Source organism: Sorex araneus, chromosome 8 (assembly GCF_027595985.1).
Source record: "Sorex araneus isolate mSorAra2 chromosome 8, mSorAra2.pri, whole genome shotgun sequence".
Classification (NCBI taxonomy): Eukaryota; Metazoa; Chordata; class Mammalia; order Eulipotyphla; family Soricidae; genus Sorex; species Sorex araneus.
This window is the reverse complement of record NC_073309.1, coordinates 42,010,267-42,026,991: the sequence shown is the minus strand read 5'-3', so window position 1 is coordinate 42,026,991 and position 16,725 is coordinate 42,010,267. Positions and strand designations below refer to the sequence as shown.

General features: G+C 56.8%; 1 protein-coding gene across 6 annotated transcripts in view; it reads right to left on the bottom strand.

Moving 5' to 3' along the window:
- RYR1 (ryanodine receptor 1) overlaps positions 1-16,725 on the bottom strand; it is a 118,017-nt gene that overhangs the window by 82,186 nt on the left and 19,106 nt on the right. For all 6 annotated transcript variants that reach the window (XM_055145250.1, XM_055145253.1, XM_055145252.1 and 3 more), the window contains 17 exons: positions 15,542-15,677; positions 15,367-15,462; positions 15,169-15,287; positions 13,914-14,047; positions 12,967-13,208; positions 12,163-12,355; positions 10,884-11,100; positions 9,109-9,213; positions 8,833-8,936; positions 8,344-8,427; positions 7,008-7,315; positions 6,513-6,718; positions 5,472-5,646; positions 5,046-5,254; positions 2,695-3,089; positions 1,675-1,807; positions 51-211 (listed from right to left, as the gene is read on the bottom strand). In XM_055145250.1, the coding sequence (XP_055001225.1) occupies positions 51-211; positions 1,675-1,807; positions 2,695-3,089; positions 5,046-5,254; positions 5,472-5,646; positions 6,513-6,718; positions 7,008-7,315; positions 8,344-8,427; positions 8,833-8,936; positions 9,109-9,213; positions 10,884-11,100; positions 12,163-12,355; positions 12,967-13,208; positions 13,914-14,047; positions 15,169-15,287; positions 15,367-15,462; positions 15,542-15,677 (3,017 nt within the window). The remainder of the gene's footprint in view (positions 1-50; positions 212-1,674; positions 1,808-2,694; positions 3,090-5,045; positions 5,255-5,471; positions 5,647-6,512; positions 6,719-7,007; positions 7,316-8,343; positions 8,428-8,832; positions 8,937-9,108; positions 9,214-10,883; positions 11,101-12,162; positions 12,356-12,966; positions 13,209-13,913; positions 14,048-15,168; positions 15,288-15,366; positions 15,463-15,541; positions 15,678-16,725) is intronic.

The following is a 16,725-nucleotide window of genomic DNA, read 5'->3' as shown; positions in this document are numbered from 1 at the left end:
TGCCGGGTCCCCGTGGCCTCCCGCTCCTGGCGCCCCTCAGCCTGCCGCACCTGCTGTGGATGTTGCCTTGCTCATCCCCCATGGTCACCGTCACTGCCCGGACCTTCGTGAGGTCAAAGTTCATGTCGTGCTGGTGGTAGTCGGGGGTGACCCAGCCCACCCACACACAGCTGGGCTCCTGGCCGGCGAAGATCCTCACAGAGTAGTAGTACTGGTGGGCACAGAGCAGGGCCGGGGGTCAGGCAGGAAGTTGGGGGTCTCAGGTGTCAAACCAGGGTCCTCTGCATCTCAGTGTCCTCTAAGTCAAGAAGCTGCCAGATTGGATGTCCTACCCCCTGCCACCTTCCCCCGCCCCCGCTCTCCCCACCCCCGCTGCAGATTCAATCCCTTTTTGTTTCTTTTTGTTTTGGGGCCACACCTGGCCAGTGCTCAGGGCTTACTCCTGGGTCTACACTCAGGAATTACTCCTAGCAGTGCTCAAGGGGCCCTCGGGGTGCCGGGGATTGGACCATCGCTCTGACTCCAGACCCCTCCCTTCTGTGTATACTGATCAAACTCTAGATTGGCTCATCTTTGGGGACTATTTTTGGGCTATACCCCTAATTGGGTCATCTTTGGGGATTATTTTTGGGGATACCCTCAAGCTCTGCCCTTCCCAGGGTTACAAGGTTTTAACTTAGTAAGAGCTGACAAGAGCTCACAAATTAGCTGACAGATGGAGTAATTTGTTTCTCATAATCGTCCAGTAAGTACAGCTTAAGACGGGGTGGGAGACCCCAGAGGCTAAATCCAGAGCCTCGTGCATCTGAGGTGTGCACTTTGCCCTGGGGCTAGGTCCCTGGTCCCTAGATATAATTTCTTTTTAGGAGGGGAACCCCACCCAGCAATGCTCAGGGCTTGCTCCTGGTTCTGATCTCAGGGAACATTCCTGAAGGTACTGGATGGGGGGGTGGGGAGGGACCATAAATGGTGCCTGGGACAGAACAGGCGCCAGCCATATGCGAGGCCAGGGCCTTTCCCTTCCCTGTGCTATCTCGTCAGACCAATTTTTATCTGTGGGAGACCATAGAGCTTCCACAGAAAGGCAGGTGCGAGTGGTAGAGGGACCCAGCCCACAGCCACTGGCGACCTGAAACCCTAACCATTAAGCTACTTGTCTCCAAATTCAGGGAGTCCCAGAACTACCCTGGGATAACTGTGAATGTTGGCTTCCAAGAATATATTAGAATTACTATTAAGTGGGGACCCTTCTTTGCCTTTACATGGATAAACCCAAATATCAGGGTCCCTGGTCTTTACTGATCCCTCCCCTAGATTTGGAGATTTTGGGATGAACTTGACGTGACCTTTAGCCTCACCAAATCTTCCAGTCCCTGCAAGATTTGGCCCCTGTGGGTAAGGCGTTTGCCTTGCACAGCAGATGACCCAGGTTCAATTCCCATATGGTACCCTGAGCACTGCCAGGAGCAATTCCTGAGTGCAGAGCCATGAGTTAACCCCTGAGCATTGCTGGGTGTGACCCAAAAAACTTTTTTTCTGCCCCTACTCCATGGGTTTAGGGGCTCCAAGTCTGTGCTATACTGGGGGGCTCTAGGAGACAGTGGTGGGTGTCCCTAGGCTTGAGCAGCCCTGAGCATCATAGGGGCCCTGAAGCTGGAGTTCCCCGGTTCACACCGTGGTGGTGTTGAGGATGATCTCGGGGTCATCACGGTCGTCAGTAGGGACCACCTCTCTTGGGAGTCGTGGCAGAGAAGGGGTGGTCGGCGGCTGGGTCATCATGGCGACTTTCTTAGCCTTGAACAGGAACCTGGTGGTGAGGAAGGGGGGCCCAGGTGAGAACCAGCCCTGGGGCCCGGCCCTGACCCTACATCCCTGCCCCTGTCATCCAGCCTAGCAGAACAGGACCCCCACAGGGCTGGCTAGTCCATGTGGAGGTGCTGCGCTGAGGCCAGGTCACCCCAGGGTGGCTCTTTGAGGGTGGACAGTGGCCCGAGTCAGCCTCAGTCTTTGGGTGCACAGTGGGTCAGCCTTTCTCCTCTGCATTTCTCAGCCAGTTTGGGAAGGATGGTGGTTCCTTGTGTCGCCTTCTCTTGTATACTGAAGGCATGTAGGATCTCCAGAACACCCCAGGAGAAGCAGTAGCACCCTCCACCAAGATGTGATGACCAAAAATATTTCATAGTTTCCAAACAACCTGGGGGACTCAGACACATCTCTGGAAAACCAGTTCCACTGGAGGGAAGTGCAGGTTTGGTTTCAATTCAAATGTAAAACCCTCCTTGGAGGGTTTCCCTTGAAGACAGGTCTTTTCTGGGGGGATATGTTTGAGATGAAGAGATATCCTGATTTAGAAGGCCAATGGTTTTCACTAGGGGACCAGTCCCCCTGCCATGGTACTGAGGTCCCCACTGGTGCCTGTGGCTAATCAAGTCCATGGGATGAAATACTCGGTCCAGCAAATACCCCAAGAACATTGGAGTTCCCCATGGATACTGTGGGGTACTCCAAATTTTACATCTTCAAGGAATTTAGAGCATCCCAGGAAACTCGTGGGTTCACTTGAGGCCTGCCCAGACCCATCTGTATTCTAACCCCACCTAACTCCAAGGGGCAGCTGTGGGAAGGAGAGGGCTTTATTCCAAGTTGTTAGGGCTGTGTAACTGCGGGTCCCAGGAAGTGCTCTCCCTGACTCACCCTCTCTTCTTGCTCTTCTCCGTGGTGGTGTCCTTCTCATTCTCCGCCCTCGAGGGCTGGGCCTCTGTGCCAGGCTGGGCAGCGCCCCCAGGGCCCCCCTCCTTGCCACTCCCCTCTTTGCCCCCCTCGGCCTCTCCCCAGCGTCCAGCTGAGCGGCGCAGGTTTTCATAGTCCGAGTCGGGTTCTGCTGCCCGGGCCTCATCCTCAGCGGGGGGCTGCAGGCCAGGGGGGGCCAAGGGGGTGGCCCCTGCAGTGCAGCGGAAGTGCTGGTGGAACTGGACAGGGAGGCTGAGTCGGAGGAAGATCATCTCCACCAGGCTGTTCTGGGAGCCCCAGGTGCGGTGGGTCAGGCGCAGACAGGGGGGCGTATCCACGGTGCCGTCCACCCGAGACACCTTGGGGGAGATGGGCAGGGAGCACTGAGCCAGGAGGATGGACTAGGCCTGGTCACAACCAAGCCACCATACAGCCTGAGAGCATCTATATGCCCATATGCAGATGTGTTCAAACTCCTACTCTGGACAGAAAAGAGCCCCATGGATACAGCCTGACTGAGGGGTGCTTTTAGCGCTCCGCCAAGCTCCTACCCACTCAGAGTTCCAAAATCCACCCATTTATCCATGCATCAAACCATCATCAACCCATACATCTACCTACCCACTGACCCAGCCATTCATCCACGCCCTTTCCCATCCATCTATCAATTCACATGTATACACCTTCCCGTGCACCATCTGTCCATCTGTCCAGTGATTCAATCTATCTCCATAATCCACTCGTCTACCCATGCACCGCTCAACCACCCATCCATCATCCATCCGTGCACTGATGCATGCATCATCCAATCATTTGCCCACCTGTCCATCACACCACACAAGCATATATCTGCTCATGCACTGTCCACCCACTGATCCAGCCTTCGATCCACATGGTCACCCAGTCATCCATCACACATACATACATATCCACATATCTACATGCACATATACATATATGCACCCTATGCATTGTTGGAGATTGAACAGGATTGTTTTCCCACAGGGCAAGTGCTTTACTCACTGTGCTATCTTCCTGGTCCCAATTTATTTAATTTGTGTATGTGAAAGAAAATAATTTTATCATGAGGATATTGTAATTTTGGGGGCTGGAGCGATAGCACAGCGGGTAGGGTGTTTGCCTTGCACGCAGCCGACCCGGGTTTGATTCCCAGCATCCCATATGGTCCCCTGAGCACTGCCAGGAGTGATTCCTGAGTGCAGAGCCAGGAGTAACCCCTGAGCATCGCCAGGTGTGACCCAAAAAGAAAAAAAAAAGGATATTGTAATTTTAGGGAAAATGAATTATTTTCTGGAGATATCATAATTTGAGGAAAAATTAGTTGTTTTCTGGAGATACCATAATTTGAGGGAAAATAAGTTATTTCCTGGAGAAATAGAGACTTAAAAAATAAAATTGATATAGGAAAGGCTAGAGACAAGGGAGATTAGCACCCAACGGGGTGTGCTGGAAAATTAATCTGTGGTCACATGCCCAGAATTGGGTTGCGGACAGTCTTAGAGTACAGGACTCCATGAACTTTATGATCAGGATCAGACCCTGAGCCCAACCTCAGCAAAGACTCATGTCTCAACTGCAGGGTATTCAGATGGATGAAGAGCCACCGAAAGCACATACTTGTTTTTTTAAACCCACGTACAGAATGAACAGGAAGAAAGAGGTGTGAGAGGTGGGGCCAGAGTGATAGCACAGCGGGTAGGGCGTTTGCCTTGCACGCGACCGACCCGGGTTTGATTTCCAGCACCCTATATGGTCCCCCAGCACCACCAGGAGTAATTCCTGAATAACCCCTGTGCATCGCTGGGTGTGACCCAAAAAGCAAAGAAAAAAAAAAAGAAGGAGGTGTGAGAGGGATTCTATTTCCTTTTTTTTTTTTGGGGGGTCACACCCAGCAATGCACAGGGGTCACTCCTGGCTCTGCACTCAGGAATTACCCCTGGCGGTGCTCAGGGGACCATATGGGATGCTGGGAATCGAACCGGAGGGGGGGGCCACATGCAAGGCAAATGACCTACCCGCTGTGCTATCGCTCAGGTCCCGGGATTCTATTTTCTAAACCTTGTTCTAAACTGTAAAAGTTAGAGGGACCAGAAATTGCCCTCGGGATCACTCCAGCCAGCTCCTCTTCCCACCCCCTTCCACACACTGGGCAACCAGAACCCCACAAGGGTTGTTGGCTGTCAAGACCTGACCCCCGCAAGGCAGCCCTGGGGTCCAGCCGCACACGGCCTGCAAGAGAAGGAAGAGAAGAGACGGTGGGAAGGAAGAGGGCCCTGGGCAGGCTCAGTCCTCACCTCATAGTGGGGATGGTCTGGGGGCACCGCCTCAAACTGAGGGAGGCTTTTGCTGAACCACGTGGTGACCGGGCGCTGCATGTTGATGGCGAACGGCTCGAAGCCTTCCTGGAGGCCACAGATGGCAAAGAAGCGCAGGGAGCTGACGTCCTGGCCCAGGTTCAGGTGCCCCACCTGGCCGGGCCCCAGGCTGCACACGGGCAGGAAGCCTGGGGGTGGGGGGGGGGCAGTGGGGAGAGAAACCAAGGTGAGGCCAGGTGGGGGGCAGGGTGGTGGCTGCCGTGGGGAGGAGGGCCCGGATGGTAGGGAGGGGAAACAGGGAGGCAAGGGGTGCCATCGGGCAGAGGTGTGGGGCGGGTGGGAGGAAGGCCAGGAAGGGCCCCCGTGAAGGGGACTGGGGCCAGGAAGCGAACCCCGAGCCCTCACCGTCCCCGATCTCAATATCCCGGAAGGCCATTTCGGAGCCCGAGTCGGACATCAGGATTTCGCCGTTGAGGGTGAAGATGATATTGTTCTCGGTGAGGTCGATCATGCAGCCCACCACGTCACCCGACTGCCAGGGGCGCCCGAACGGCTCACTTCCCAGGTGCCAGCGCTGGCCCTGTGTGGAGGTGGGATGGGGAAGCAGAGATGGGCGAGACAGCCAGAGAGAGGAAACGTACGGCACACGGAAGACGTGAATGCAGGGGGTCAGGTTCAGGGCAGAAGAGGGGTCGTCCCCACAGTGACCGCCCCCTGGCGCTCCCACACAGCATCCCTGATTCTGGGAAGTACCTAGAGGCCTTCCCTCCTGTGAATCATCACATCACACCACCCCCCACTTCTGCCTCCTGCCCAGGTCTGTGGTTTCCAGTGTTAGAGGGGGTGGGAGGGAGGGCGAGTTGCTGTGGCCACACAGACTGCCAGAATGAGGCGGAGTAGCAACACGGAGGCAAGGAGAGGGACAGAAGGGGAAGATGGCCCTCTGAATGTCCCCCCGGTCAGATTCAGGCCCTCTGACTGTCCCTCAGATCCTGTCCATCCCAGAATAGAGGAATGGACGATGGGATGATGGGGGAGAAGCAGGGGTACAGTCAAACGATGGGTAAGATGAAAGGGAAGTCTGCCAGGGTTAATGCAGGGAAGGAAGACATATACTAGACACATGGGTGGATGGATGAATTTATGGGTGAATGCATTAGATAAATTGGTATACTGGTAGATAAGTTGAATCACAAATAGGTAAAGACTGACCCAAGAATAAATTAATAAACTTTGGTGATGACTAGAGAGATGAGTGGAGGGGTTGATTTGTGGGTAGATGTTTGGTTGCAGAGAGAAATGGGTGATAAGCAAGTACATGCACAGACAGAAAAAGGGATAGAGGGAAGAAGGGAGGAAGGAGAAAGGGAAGGAAGGAGCGGGGGAGGAAGAAGCAGGATGGTGTGCGCAGCTGTGGCCAGGCAGAGTGAAGCTGGGGGTACCCACGCGGTGCCCGTTGAAGACGTAGGCCAGCTCATCAGCCCCCAGCTCCACGTCGGCCCGCAGCTCAGGCCGTGCCCAGCCCACACGCATCTCGCCGCCCGTGGTGACTGCCTCGAACTCGAAATACCAGCGACCACTCTGTACCGCGTAGGATTTCTCAGCCCTGAAGATGCGCACGCGGTCCCAGCGAGACCGGCTGTCCTCCTGGCCTGGACAGGGGCGGCAGCGTCAGAGGCCGGGCAGGAAGGGCGTCCCCAGACACCACGATGTGCAGGTGCCAGGGATCGAGCCCGGGTCGGTGCATGCAAGGCCAGCGCCCTCCCCACTGTACTTTTGCTCCCGCCCAGAGAAACCGAAGGTCAGGGACAACAGCCAGCGTCAGGGCCAGCGCTAATACTCTGCGTCCTCCGGGCAGCAGCAGCGGGAACCCAGAGCCAAGAGGTGAGGGCCAGCGGGCCCGGCATCAGCCTGAGGCCTGGGCCCAGGGGCGGCACTCACTAGGCTCCTGGTCCGGGGGCTCGATGTTGTAGCCGTAGCCCAGCAGCGTGCGCACGGCCTGGCACAGGCTGTCCCGGTTGCTGCGCTTGGTGGCCTCGTCCAGCAGGCGGTAGGGCACGAGGCGGGGGTTCCGGCGCGCCACGATGTCCTGCACGGCGCTGTAGCTCCAGCCCTGGCCCACGCGGTCCCGGGCCCACACGTTGTGCCCGTTCTCGGCCAGCCGGTCCACCAGCGTGGTCTGCGCGGGCGTCAGGCGCACGTGGCTCAGGTCCAGCGGCGCCGGCTTGTACCCGTTGTTCATCATGTACCTGGGGCAGAGGAGGAGACGCTGCTCAGCCCGCTCAGGGCTCCGTCCAGGGACGCCCGGACCCTGAGCCACACCTCAAGCTGAAGAACCTCTGACCTCTGACCTACCTCTACCTTTTGGTGTCAGCCTCCCTGACTCTCTAGAATAGACTGAGATGCCTGACTTCTGACCCCAGGACACTGTGGGGACCCCAACAAGGCCTTCACTTTTGCTGATCTCTGACCTCTGCCCGCTGTGACCGTGACCCCTTCATCGTGACCTGGGGAGCCTCAGCCCTCCTCCCCCACCCCTACTCCTGCCAGTGCTCAGGGGTCGCTCCTGGCGGTGCCTGAGGGGACTGCGTGCTGCCTCACACAGGCAAAGCGTGTGATCAGCCCTTTGGTGGGCCTTTCCATCCCAGGAGCCTCACGCCTGACCTCTCACCTCTGACTTGGAGGTTTCTAGTCTCTGGCCCCAGAATCCCTCATTCTAAACATCTGGCCTTGGAGACCGATCTCTGACCCTGGCTGGCCCCCTGTAACTGTGGGATCCCTTACTGATAACCACAACCACTTCTCACTTCCCACTGCCTGCTCTCTGATGACCCCGGACTCCGGGCAGACCCCAGCTCTGTGGACTAACCTCTCCAACCCTCTCTTTTTTTATGGGGGGGGGGCAAACCCAGTGATGTTCAAGGCTTACTCCTAGCTCGGCACTCAGGAATTACTCCTGGCGGTGCTTGGGGGACCCGGGGACTGAACCCGGGTCAGCCGCGTGCCAGGCAAATTCCCTCCCCGCTATACTACGGCTCCATCCCATCACTCCCACTCTCTCTTGCAGTTCCCAAGACTGGGGAGGTGGCTGGGGAGGTGGCCCCTGGGCAGCTTTTGCAGCCTGAGTTGGGTCCTTGGCACCACACAGAGCCCCACAACCTCGCTCTAACCCACCACCCCCTCGTCTCTCCCTCTGTCGCCCCTATGGCCCTGCCCTCATCCTAGGACCCCCAGCCCCCCACACGCTCCCCAGGTGGGAGCCCGGCCCCACACTCACGTCTTCGGGAGCTTCGTCTTCTTGAGGTTCTCCTCTGCCTTCTCGTCGGCCATGCCCACGTGGCAGCCCAGCGCCAGCAGAGTCCTGGGGTGGGGGCCAGGGCTGGTGAGGACGGGGTCCCACCCACACGGCCTCCCGGCCACCCCCACCCTTGCTGCCCCCTGCTGCTGTCCCCTCTGCCCTCAGCTCTCCAGCTCTGGCTCAGACTTTCTGCTGTGTCTGTCCCTCTCCTGCCCTCTTGGACTCACTGTGCTTCATCTCGGGGATGTCCCCAGCCTTGTCTGTCTGTCCGTCTGTCCATCTGTCTGTCTGTCTCTCTCTCTCTCTCTCTCCCCCCTTTTCTCTGTCTCTCTCTGAGCCTCTCACACATGATGACTTAGTTTCTGCCCCATTTTCTTCTCTCCCTTTCCGTTTCTCTTTTGTCTCTGTCTCTGCCGTCCTTCCCTCCCTCCGTCCCTGCCTCAGCCCTCTGGCCCCCGTGGCCCTCACTTGAGCGTCTCCCCCGACATCTGCAGGTTGTAGTTCCTCTCGGGCTCGGGCAGGCTGTGGAAATCCACCAGGCACGGGTGCAGCCTCTTGTTGTCGTCCCGAACCTAGAGGGGTGCCGGTCAGATCCCCGGGGTCTGCACCCCCCACTCTCCCGGCCTGTGCCCTACTGCCGCCCGCCATGGTAGTTCTGCCACCCAACCCCCAGGGCCCTCCCTTCCCGCAGCACAGGCTCCTGCGAGCAGGGGGGCCCCCACACCCCCACGCCGTGGCTCTCACCGGGCCATAGGTCCAGCCCTGCTCAATGCGGGTCAGCGCCCAGAGTTCATGAATGTTCTCCGCCAGCTTCTCCCGAATGCGCTCCAGGTGGGGAGGAAGGACAATCTGGAGGGAGGGGACACTTGTAAGGATTCTGAGTCCCCTGAGATGTTCTCCTCAAAGCCCCAAGGAACTGTGAAGCCCCGTTCAATCTCCTACACTTCCTGGTCTTCCGGGGGCCCTCCCTTGCCCCCCTCCCCCCAGTTCCTGCTATGAAGCCCAACTAAGGATACGTTGTAGCTAAGAAATGTTCAAACCTGGGGGCCGGACTGGAGTACCTGCCTTGCAGCCATGAGACCCCGAGTTCGATCCCCGTCATTACCCCCCATGCTAAACTGTGCTCCATTGGCAGCAACGCTGTGCAGGACCCCAGCGAGTACCGGAACCCTCGCTTATGAGCTCCGCGAGCCTGCAAGCACGACCCGGGGCCCCAGCTGCTGTGACAGCCACAAAGAAGGGAAGGTGTAAGGGCGCATGCGGGGAGGTGTGGTCACTTTCCTCTGGCCCAGCCGGTACAGGGTGGCCAATGCTTGCCACGTGAATGGCTATGGCTTGTTCCTTCTCGGGGTAAAGCATGAGAACTGTCCCGGAGTAGCCCGGGACTCAGTGAAATCATTTCTATATGTGTTTACTGTAGAGTTTATCTAAGTGCCCAGCATACAGTGGGCGCCTAATAAGTATTTATATTGTCAGTAATCTGCAGACTAGACATAGTAACAGTCAGAATGGGGCAGGCATTGAGGACGAGAGGGAGAAGGGAGGGGTGTCAGCCTCATAAGTAGGACAAGACAGCTTATGAGGCTGACAGGCAGTGGGGGTGGGGAGAGTGTATTTCACCCCTGCAATACTATCACTATTTACCCCTGCAATGATGTCATTACTCACCCCTGCAATGGTGTCACTACTTACCCCTGCAATGGTGTCACTACTCAGCACTGAAAATGTCACTACACACCCCTGCAACTACGTCACCACTTATCCCTGCAGTGATGTCACTGCTCATCCCTGTAATGATGTCACTCAATGCCAACAGTAACTGCTTCACCATGTGACGCACTTTACCCACATTATTTCCTCTCACTACAGGGCTACAAGGTGGACTCCCCTTCTCCCCCTTTTTCTCTGGAAGGAGGAATCTGAGGCCCAGAGAGTGAGGCTCCAGATCCCGGTGGCCTATTTCCTCCTGTCAGGAAATGCTCCCAAGCAGGGGGCGGCTGAGGTTGGGACGGGAGGAGGAGGAGATCAGATCCCCACCAGGCATGGGGGACAAGCTGCCAGGAGTCACCCAGGGCCTGGGTCCATGTCAGCTGTGTGACTAGCAGTGGTCACTCAGCCTCTCTTGGCCTCCTTCCTCAGCAGTAAATGGAGGATCAGTCACCCTTCTTTCTTTGGAGGTTACAGTCGGGACCCCTGAAACTAGGATTCTGTCTTGAGAGAGGCCTTTGCCTGCTTTTTTTATTTTCTGTTTTTTGTGGGGGAACTTGTTTTGGGCTCACAGCTGGTGATGCTCAGGGGCTACTCCTGTCTCAGCACAGGAATTACTCCTGGTGGTGCTCAGAAGACCATGTGGAATGCCGGAGATCGAACCCAGGTCAGCTGCGTACAAGTAAATGCCCTCTCCACTATACTATTGCTCCAGCCCCTTGCTAGCCTTCTGCCTCAGTTTCCCCACCTGCCCGGCTGCAAGCTCCCAGCCCTGCTCCTGAAGGAGTCCACATTGCCATAGCGGGCAGCACCTGCACAGTGTCCACAGGGCACGGCACGAAGTCGGTGTGTGAGAGGCAGCGGCTGGGGCCCACCAGGTGCGGCCCCCGAGGCCCCTCCCTCCGGTACTCCTTGATGGGCTCTAGGTGGAGTCGCTCTCGCGGGAGCACGGCCTCGTGGCATGGGGCGTAGCCAGGTGGCGGCAGGAACTTGAATTCACCGTGGCGACCCCCCAGGAGGAACCGAACCCTGGAGGGAAGAGGGTCACTGGAGGGGAGTCCGCGCGCAGCAGGAGAAACAGAGAAACCCTGGGATCGGAGGGTCGAGGGTGATGGGGTTCTGGGGAGACCTGGGGGTCACAGGGTCATGAAGGTCATTTAGTCTAAGATGAAAGGAGAGATATGAGACTGATAGGAATCACTGGAGAATCCCCCAAAATAGGGAAATTGGGGCCACTGGTGAGTCTGACAGGGTTCTGGGAAGCTGCTATGGAGGAGACTCAAGGCATTAGAAGGTCTGGGGGGCAGCCCTGAGTGTCCGGGGTCACTCTGACACCATCAGTCACCTCTGGATAACAGCACTGGACAGACAAGGTTAGTGAGGGTCCCTGGGACATTCTGGAGCCACTGAGGACGTCTGCAAACACTGGGGTCACCAAGAGGCTGTTAAGAGCTCAGAGTCAGGGCCGGGAGGCTCAGTGGGCAGAGCTCCGCATACAGGAGCCCCTGCTTGGATCCCAGACTTCACATGGTCCCCTGAGCACCACCAGGTGTGGCACCCCCAAACCTAAAGCAGAGAGGAAGCATGATGGCACTGAGGCTGGGAATGAGGCGAGGTAGAAGAAGCCTGGCATGGGTGAACCTGGTTCCCTCCCAAAGCCACCAAAGCAAGAAGACAGAGTCAGTGGTGACCCCACAATCACTGAGGCCCTCGGGAGGGCTGGAGTCATCAGCCAACCCTGTCTGAGATCACAGCCCTGGGGACATCCTGGGATGGGCAAGAATTATCGAGAGAACCTGAGGTCACCAGGGAGGTGGCTGGAAGGGTCTGGGGCTAGGAGAGGTTGTGTAATCTCCAGAACCCTTGGCAGGAAGTGGGGCTGAGAGACGCTGAGGTCAACGGGAGGACACTAAAAGGGTCCAGGGTCACATGATGGTCATGTTGGGACTGCGGCAAGCAGGATGTGGCCAGTCAGTCCTGGGGGTTGGGCAGCTGAGTCCTGGCCTCTCAGGAGGCTGCGGGGTGCCTGGGAAGCTGTGTGGGGACAGTCCCAGGTCTGGTGGCTTGGGAGGGGGCAGGGAGAGTCCTCACTTGACACCGGCTGAGAAGCTGACGACAGGGAAGAATAGCCCGTCGAGGTTGAAGGCCTCGAAGACGCCTTGCACCGGGCAGCCATTGATGCGGAAGGAGATGGACGGCACGCTGAGGTCCAGGCAACAGCTGACCACATCCTCAGCTGCCAAGAGGTGCTGCCCCGGGGAGGTCACCAGGCGCGCCACGTGACCTGTGTGCCAAGGTCAGTAGGGAGGGTCAGAGGTCAGAGACCCAGAGACCAGGCAGAGTAGATGACCCTATGGGGTTTGGTCCTAGATGACCTTAGATCAAGGGTCCTGAGAGCTGTAGGATCAGAGATGAAAATCTTCCAGAGTTGGGTTTCTAAAACCTTAGGGGTCAGAAGTTAAAGATCAGAGGTCTTAACAATCTGGGATCTCTGGGGCCGAAGTACAGCGTGTCACACGGCCAACCTAGATTGGATCTCCGGCACCCCATATGGTCCCCCAAGCCTACCAGGAGTGATCCCTGAGTGCAGAACTAGGAGTTCTTCCTGAGCACTGCTGGGTTTGGCCCCCCAAAACAAAGAAAGTAATCAGGAACCCCTAACAGAGATTATGCAATGCTGGGGTCAGTGGTCTGAAGGCTCTGGGGCGAGGGCAGGACTCTGAAAGTTTTCCTGTTAAGGACTTGGGAAGTGAGAGGAAGAGGTCCAGTAGTGACCTCTTTCTGGAGTCAGAATCCCAAGAACCCCAAGATGTGAGGTGTCTGGGAAGCTCTGGGGGTGAAGGCCAGGGTTGTGCATCCCAAAGTGTGTGTGTGGGGGGACAGGGGGGCAGATACCTGTCCAGAGGTGCAGCCCGTCAAAGCCGTACGAGTAAAGGTCATCACCGACCCCGTTGCCGCCCCAGCCCTCGCCGCCTCCGGGGTAGGGGCTGTAGCCCTCAGTGAGGGCCCAGCCCACCCGCAGGTGTGTGGCCTGAGCTGTCACAAATGGGGCCACCTCGTCCACCATCACCTCGAAGTACCATTTGCCATACTGCGTGGATCCCTCAGCACGGCCCACGAAGATGTTGGGGCGGATGCTGCAGGAGAGACGAGAGTTTGGGGTGAGGGAGGGTGGGGTGCTGGCAGCCAGAGACAGGGAGAGAGCAGGAAAGATCTGGACCCAGGAAAAGCACAAAGCCACGGTGAGCGACAGAGGGAAGGCAGGGGGAGCAGCTGACAGAGACAGCAGGAGACCATGAAGAAAGACGGAAAAGAGGTAGAAACGGGGCTGGAGTGACAGTATAGTGGGGAGAACTTTTGCCTTGCACGTAGTCGACTGGGGATCAAACCCCAGCATCCCACATGGTCCCCGAGCCCCACCAAGAATGATTCCTAAGGGGGCTAGAGCGAAAGCACAGCAATAGGGCTTTGCCTTGCACGCGGCTGACCCGGGTTCAATTTCCAGCATCCCATATGGTCCCCCGAGTACCGCCAAGAGTAATTCCTGAGCGCAGGAGCCAGGAGTAACCCCTGTGCATCGTCGGGTGTGACCTCCCCCACAAAAAAAAACTGATTCCTAAGCACAGATCTAGGAGTAACCCTGAGCATGAGCATGACCAGGAGTGACCCCTCCAAAAAAAAAAAAAAGAGAGAGAGACAGAGAGACAGACCACAGTGGCAGAATAGCACGGGCAGAGAGAAGAGGGCCAGGCACGGCTCCAGGGGTGGGAGATGAGGGGGCTCGCTGAGCCAGGGAGAAGGCTGAAGTTATCGGGCTCTGGGGTCAGGGTCAAGGGCCAGACCTGGTGACATAGTTGATGAGGTTGGTCTGCAGCAGGAGCTCGCGGCCCGGGAGCAGATTCTCAGTGATGAGATCCTGGTTAGAGCGTACGGCCACTCCATTGCATACACACAGGGAACACAGCACCTCCAGGACCTGGAGGTCAAGGTCAGAGGTCAGGGGGGTGGCCCCGGGTGGAAAGCAGGAGGTGAAGGTTCTGGGAAATGCTGTCTAAGAGGAGGTGATACGAGTGGGAAGTCAGATGAGAGATTGGGAGCATCTGAGCTGGGACAAAGCTTTGGTAAGGTCAGAAAAGAGAGCATGATGGGGCTGGAGCGATAGCACAGTGGTTAGGGCGTTTGCTTTGCACGTGGCCGACCCGAGTTCGGTTCCCAGCATCCCATTTGGTCCCCTGAGCACTGCCAGGGGTAACTCCTGAGTGCAGAGCCAGGAGAAACCCCTGTGCATCACTGGGTATGACCCAAAAAAAAAAAAGCAAAAAAATAAAAAGGAGAGCATGAGGTCAGAGGTCAGGGCAAGGGGCTCAAAGGGCTATTGCTATTGCATCAGTGAGACAGTGACCAAGAGGAGATCTGAGGCTAGTAGGGTTGCAGGCTCTTCAGGGGCTCGTGGCTCCTATAAACATAAGACGATTAGAATCATGCAGTGGAGCCAGGACACCTCGGGCTGCAGAAGTGGGAATCTCAGAGAACATTTCGGAGCTCTAATGAGGCACCTTTGTGGCCTGAACCCCTTTTAAAACCATGGGTTTGTGGGGCGGGTGAGAGATATAGTGACTGGGGCACTTGCCTTGCACACAGCAGACCTGGGTTCGATCCCCAGAACCCCCTCAAGGGCTCCAGAAGTGATCCCTGAGAGACTCGCCAGGAAAGCCCTGCGCACCACGGAGTGCGGCCCCAAATCAAACAAGCAAACAAACAAAACCCCACTCGTGGAGACCCCTGGGTGGAACTGGAAGTGCCAGTGAGGAGCCAGAGGAGCCGCGAGAGACGACACGAGTGCTGGGGAGACCGAGAGCTCGACAGGCCAGAGCACACACTCTGCATGCAGGGGGCCAGGTGCAAAGCCCCGCACCACCACAGCCCCCCAAGCACTGCTAGGAGTAGCCCCCAAGCACCCCTGGGTATTACCGAGAGAGAGAGAGAGAGAGAGAGAGCCGAACTAGGATGGGGAGGGAGAAACGGGGAGCTACTGGCATCATGGGAAGAGGTTGGAGTTCAAGGGTCAAAGAAGGCACGGTCAGGGCGAGGGGCCACCTTGTGGTTCCTGCCATGCTTGTCCAGGAGAGAGATGATGGACTTGATGTGGTTCTCCTGAATGATGTTCAGGACCTCAGGGCTCTCGATCAGGACACAGTACAGCACCTCCAGGATCCCTGTCCGGGGGGCAGAGGGGACAGTGAGGCTCTCCCTTCCCTCCAGTAGGGCCCGTCCGCTCCCTTGGGGCTCTCCTACCAGATGAGGCCTCCAGCCGGTCCAGCTTGCTGACCAGCCAATCCAAGTTGGTGGAGAAGAGGGCGCAGTTGGTGCGGTTGCCACGGATCAGAGAGGCTAAGGGCGGAAAGAGGGTCAGGCCAGGGCACCCAAGGCCCCAGGGGCTCCCGGGTGGGTCAGGACCAGGGCTGCTTACCCAGGAGTTCATAGAGCAGGTTCACAATCTCTTTCCAGGATTCAGCTGCCTCTTCCCCGGCGAATTCAGCAAAGTGGGCAGCGGTGGTGTAGACATTTAGACGGTCAATGCAATTCAGGACCAGGGTGAGCATCCCCTGGGGTGGAGAAAATGGGCATCACCAGAGGAATCCCCAGTCCCCTTTTTGGCCTTTCTCAGATTTTCTCATTTCCGTTCCCCCCCTCTTTGGTTTTTGGGTCACACCCAGTGATGCTCAGGGGTTACTCCTGGCTCTGTACTCAGGAATTACTTCTGGCAGTGCCCAGGGGGACCATATGGGATGCCAGGGGTCAAACCTGGGCTGGATGCATGCAAGGTAAGTACCCTACCCACTGTCCATCTCTCCAGCCCTTATTTTCTCATTTCTATTACTCTGACAATAATGAATGAGTGTTCCCAGAGCTAAACTAGCGACATTGTCTTCATGGGCCCATTCCTTCCCATAAACTTTCTCTCCTGCTCCACAAATCCTTGTCACCTCAACCTCTGCCCCTAACCCTCACTAACATCCCTACTGAATCTGTGCTTCTCCTTCCCAGTTTCCTTCCCATCCTTTCCCTAGCACCCTGCTCCTGGTCCCCATTGGCCCAGGTCACACTCTACGCCAACCACCAGAGAGAATTTTTTTTTCATTTTAGTCTTTGCCCTTTTTTATATTGCAATCTATAACACAAAGAGAGGCACATAAAGCATATACAGTCGAGGGGCTAGAGAGAGAGTACAGTGGGGAAGACACTTGCTTTGTATATAGTCAACCAGCATTTAATCCCGGGCACTGCATATGGTCCCCAGAGCACTGCCAGGAGTTATCCTTTAATTTTGTTTGGTTTTGTTTTGGGGGTACTGGAGCAATAGCACAGCAGATAGGGCATTTGCCTTGCACGCGGCTGACCCGAGTTCGATTCCTCCATCCCTCTCGGAGAGCCCGGTAGGCTACTGAGAGTACCCTGCCCACACAGCAGAGCTGGCAAGCTACCCGTGGCATATTCGATATGCCAAAAATAGTAACAACAAGTCTCACAATGGAGACCTTACTAGTGCCCGCTCAAGCAAATCGATGAACAACAGGACGATGGTGCTACAGTGCTACAGTGCTTGTTTTAGGGCTACACCCAGCAATACCCAGGGGTTACTCCTGACTCTGC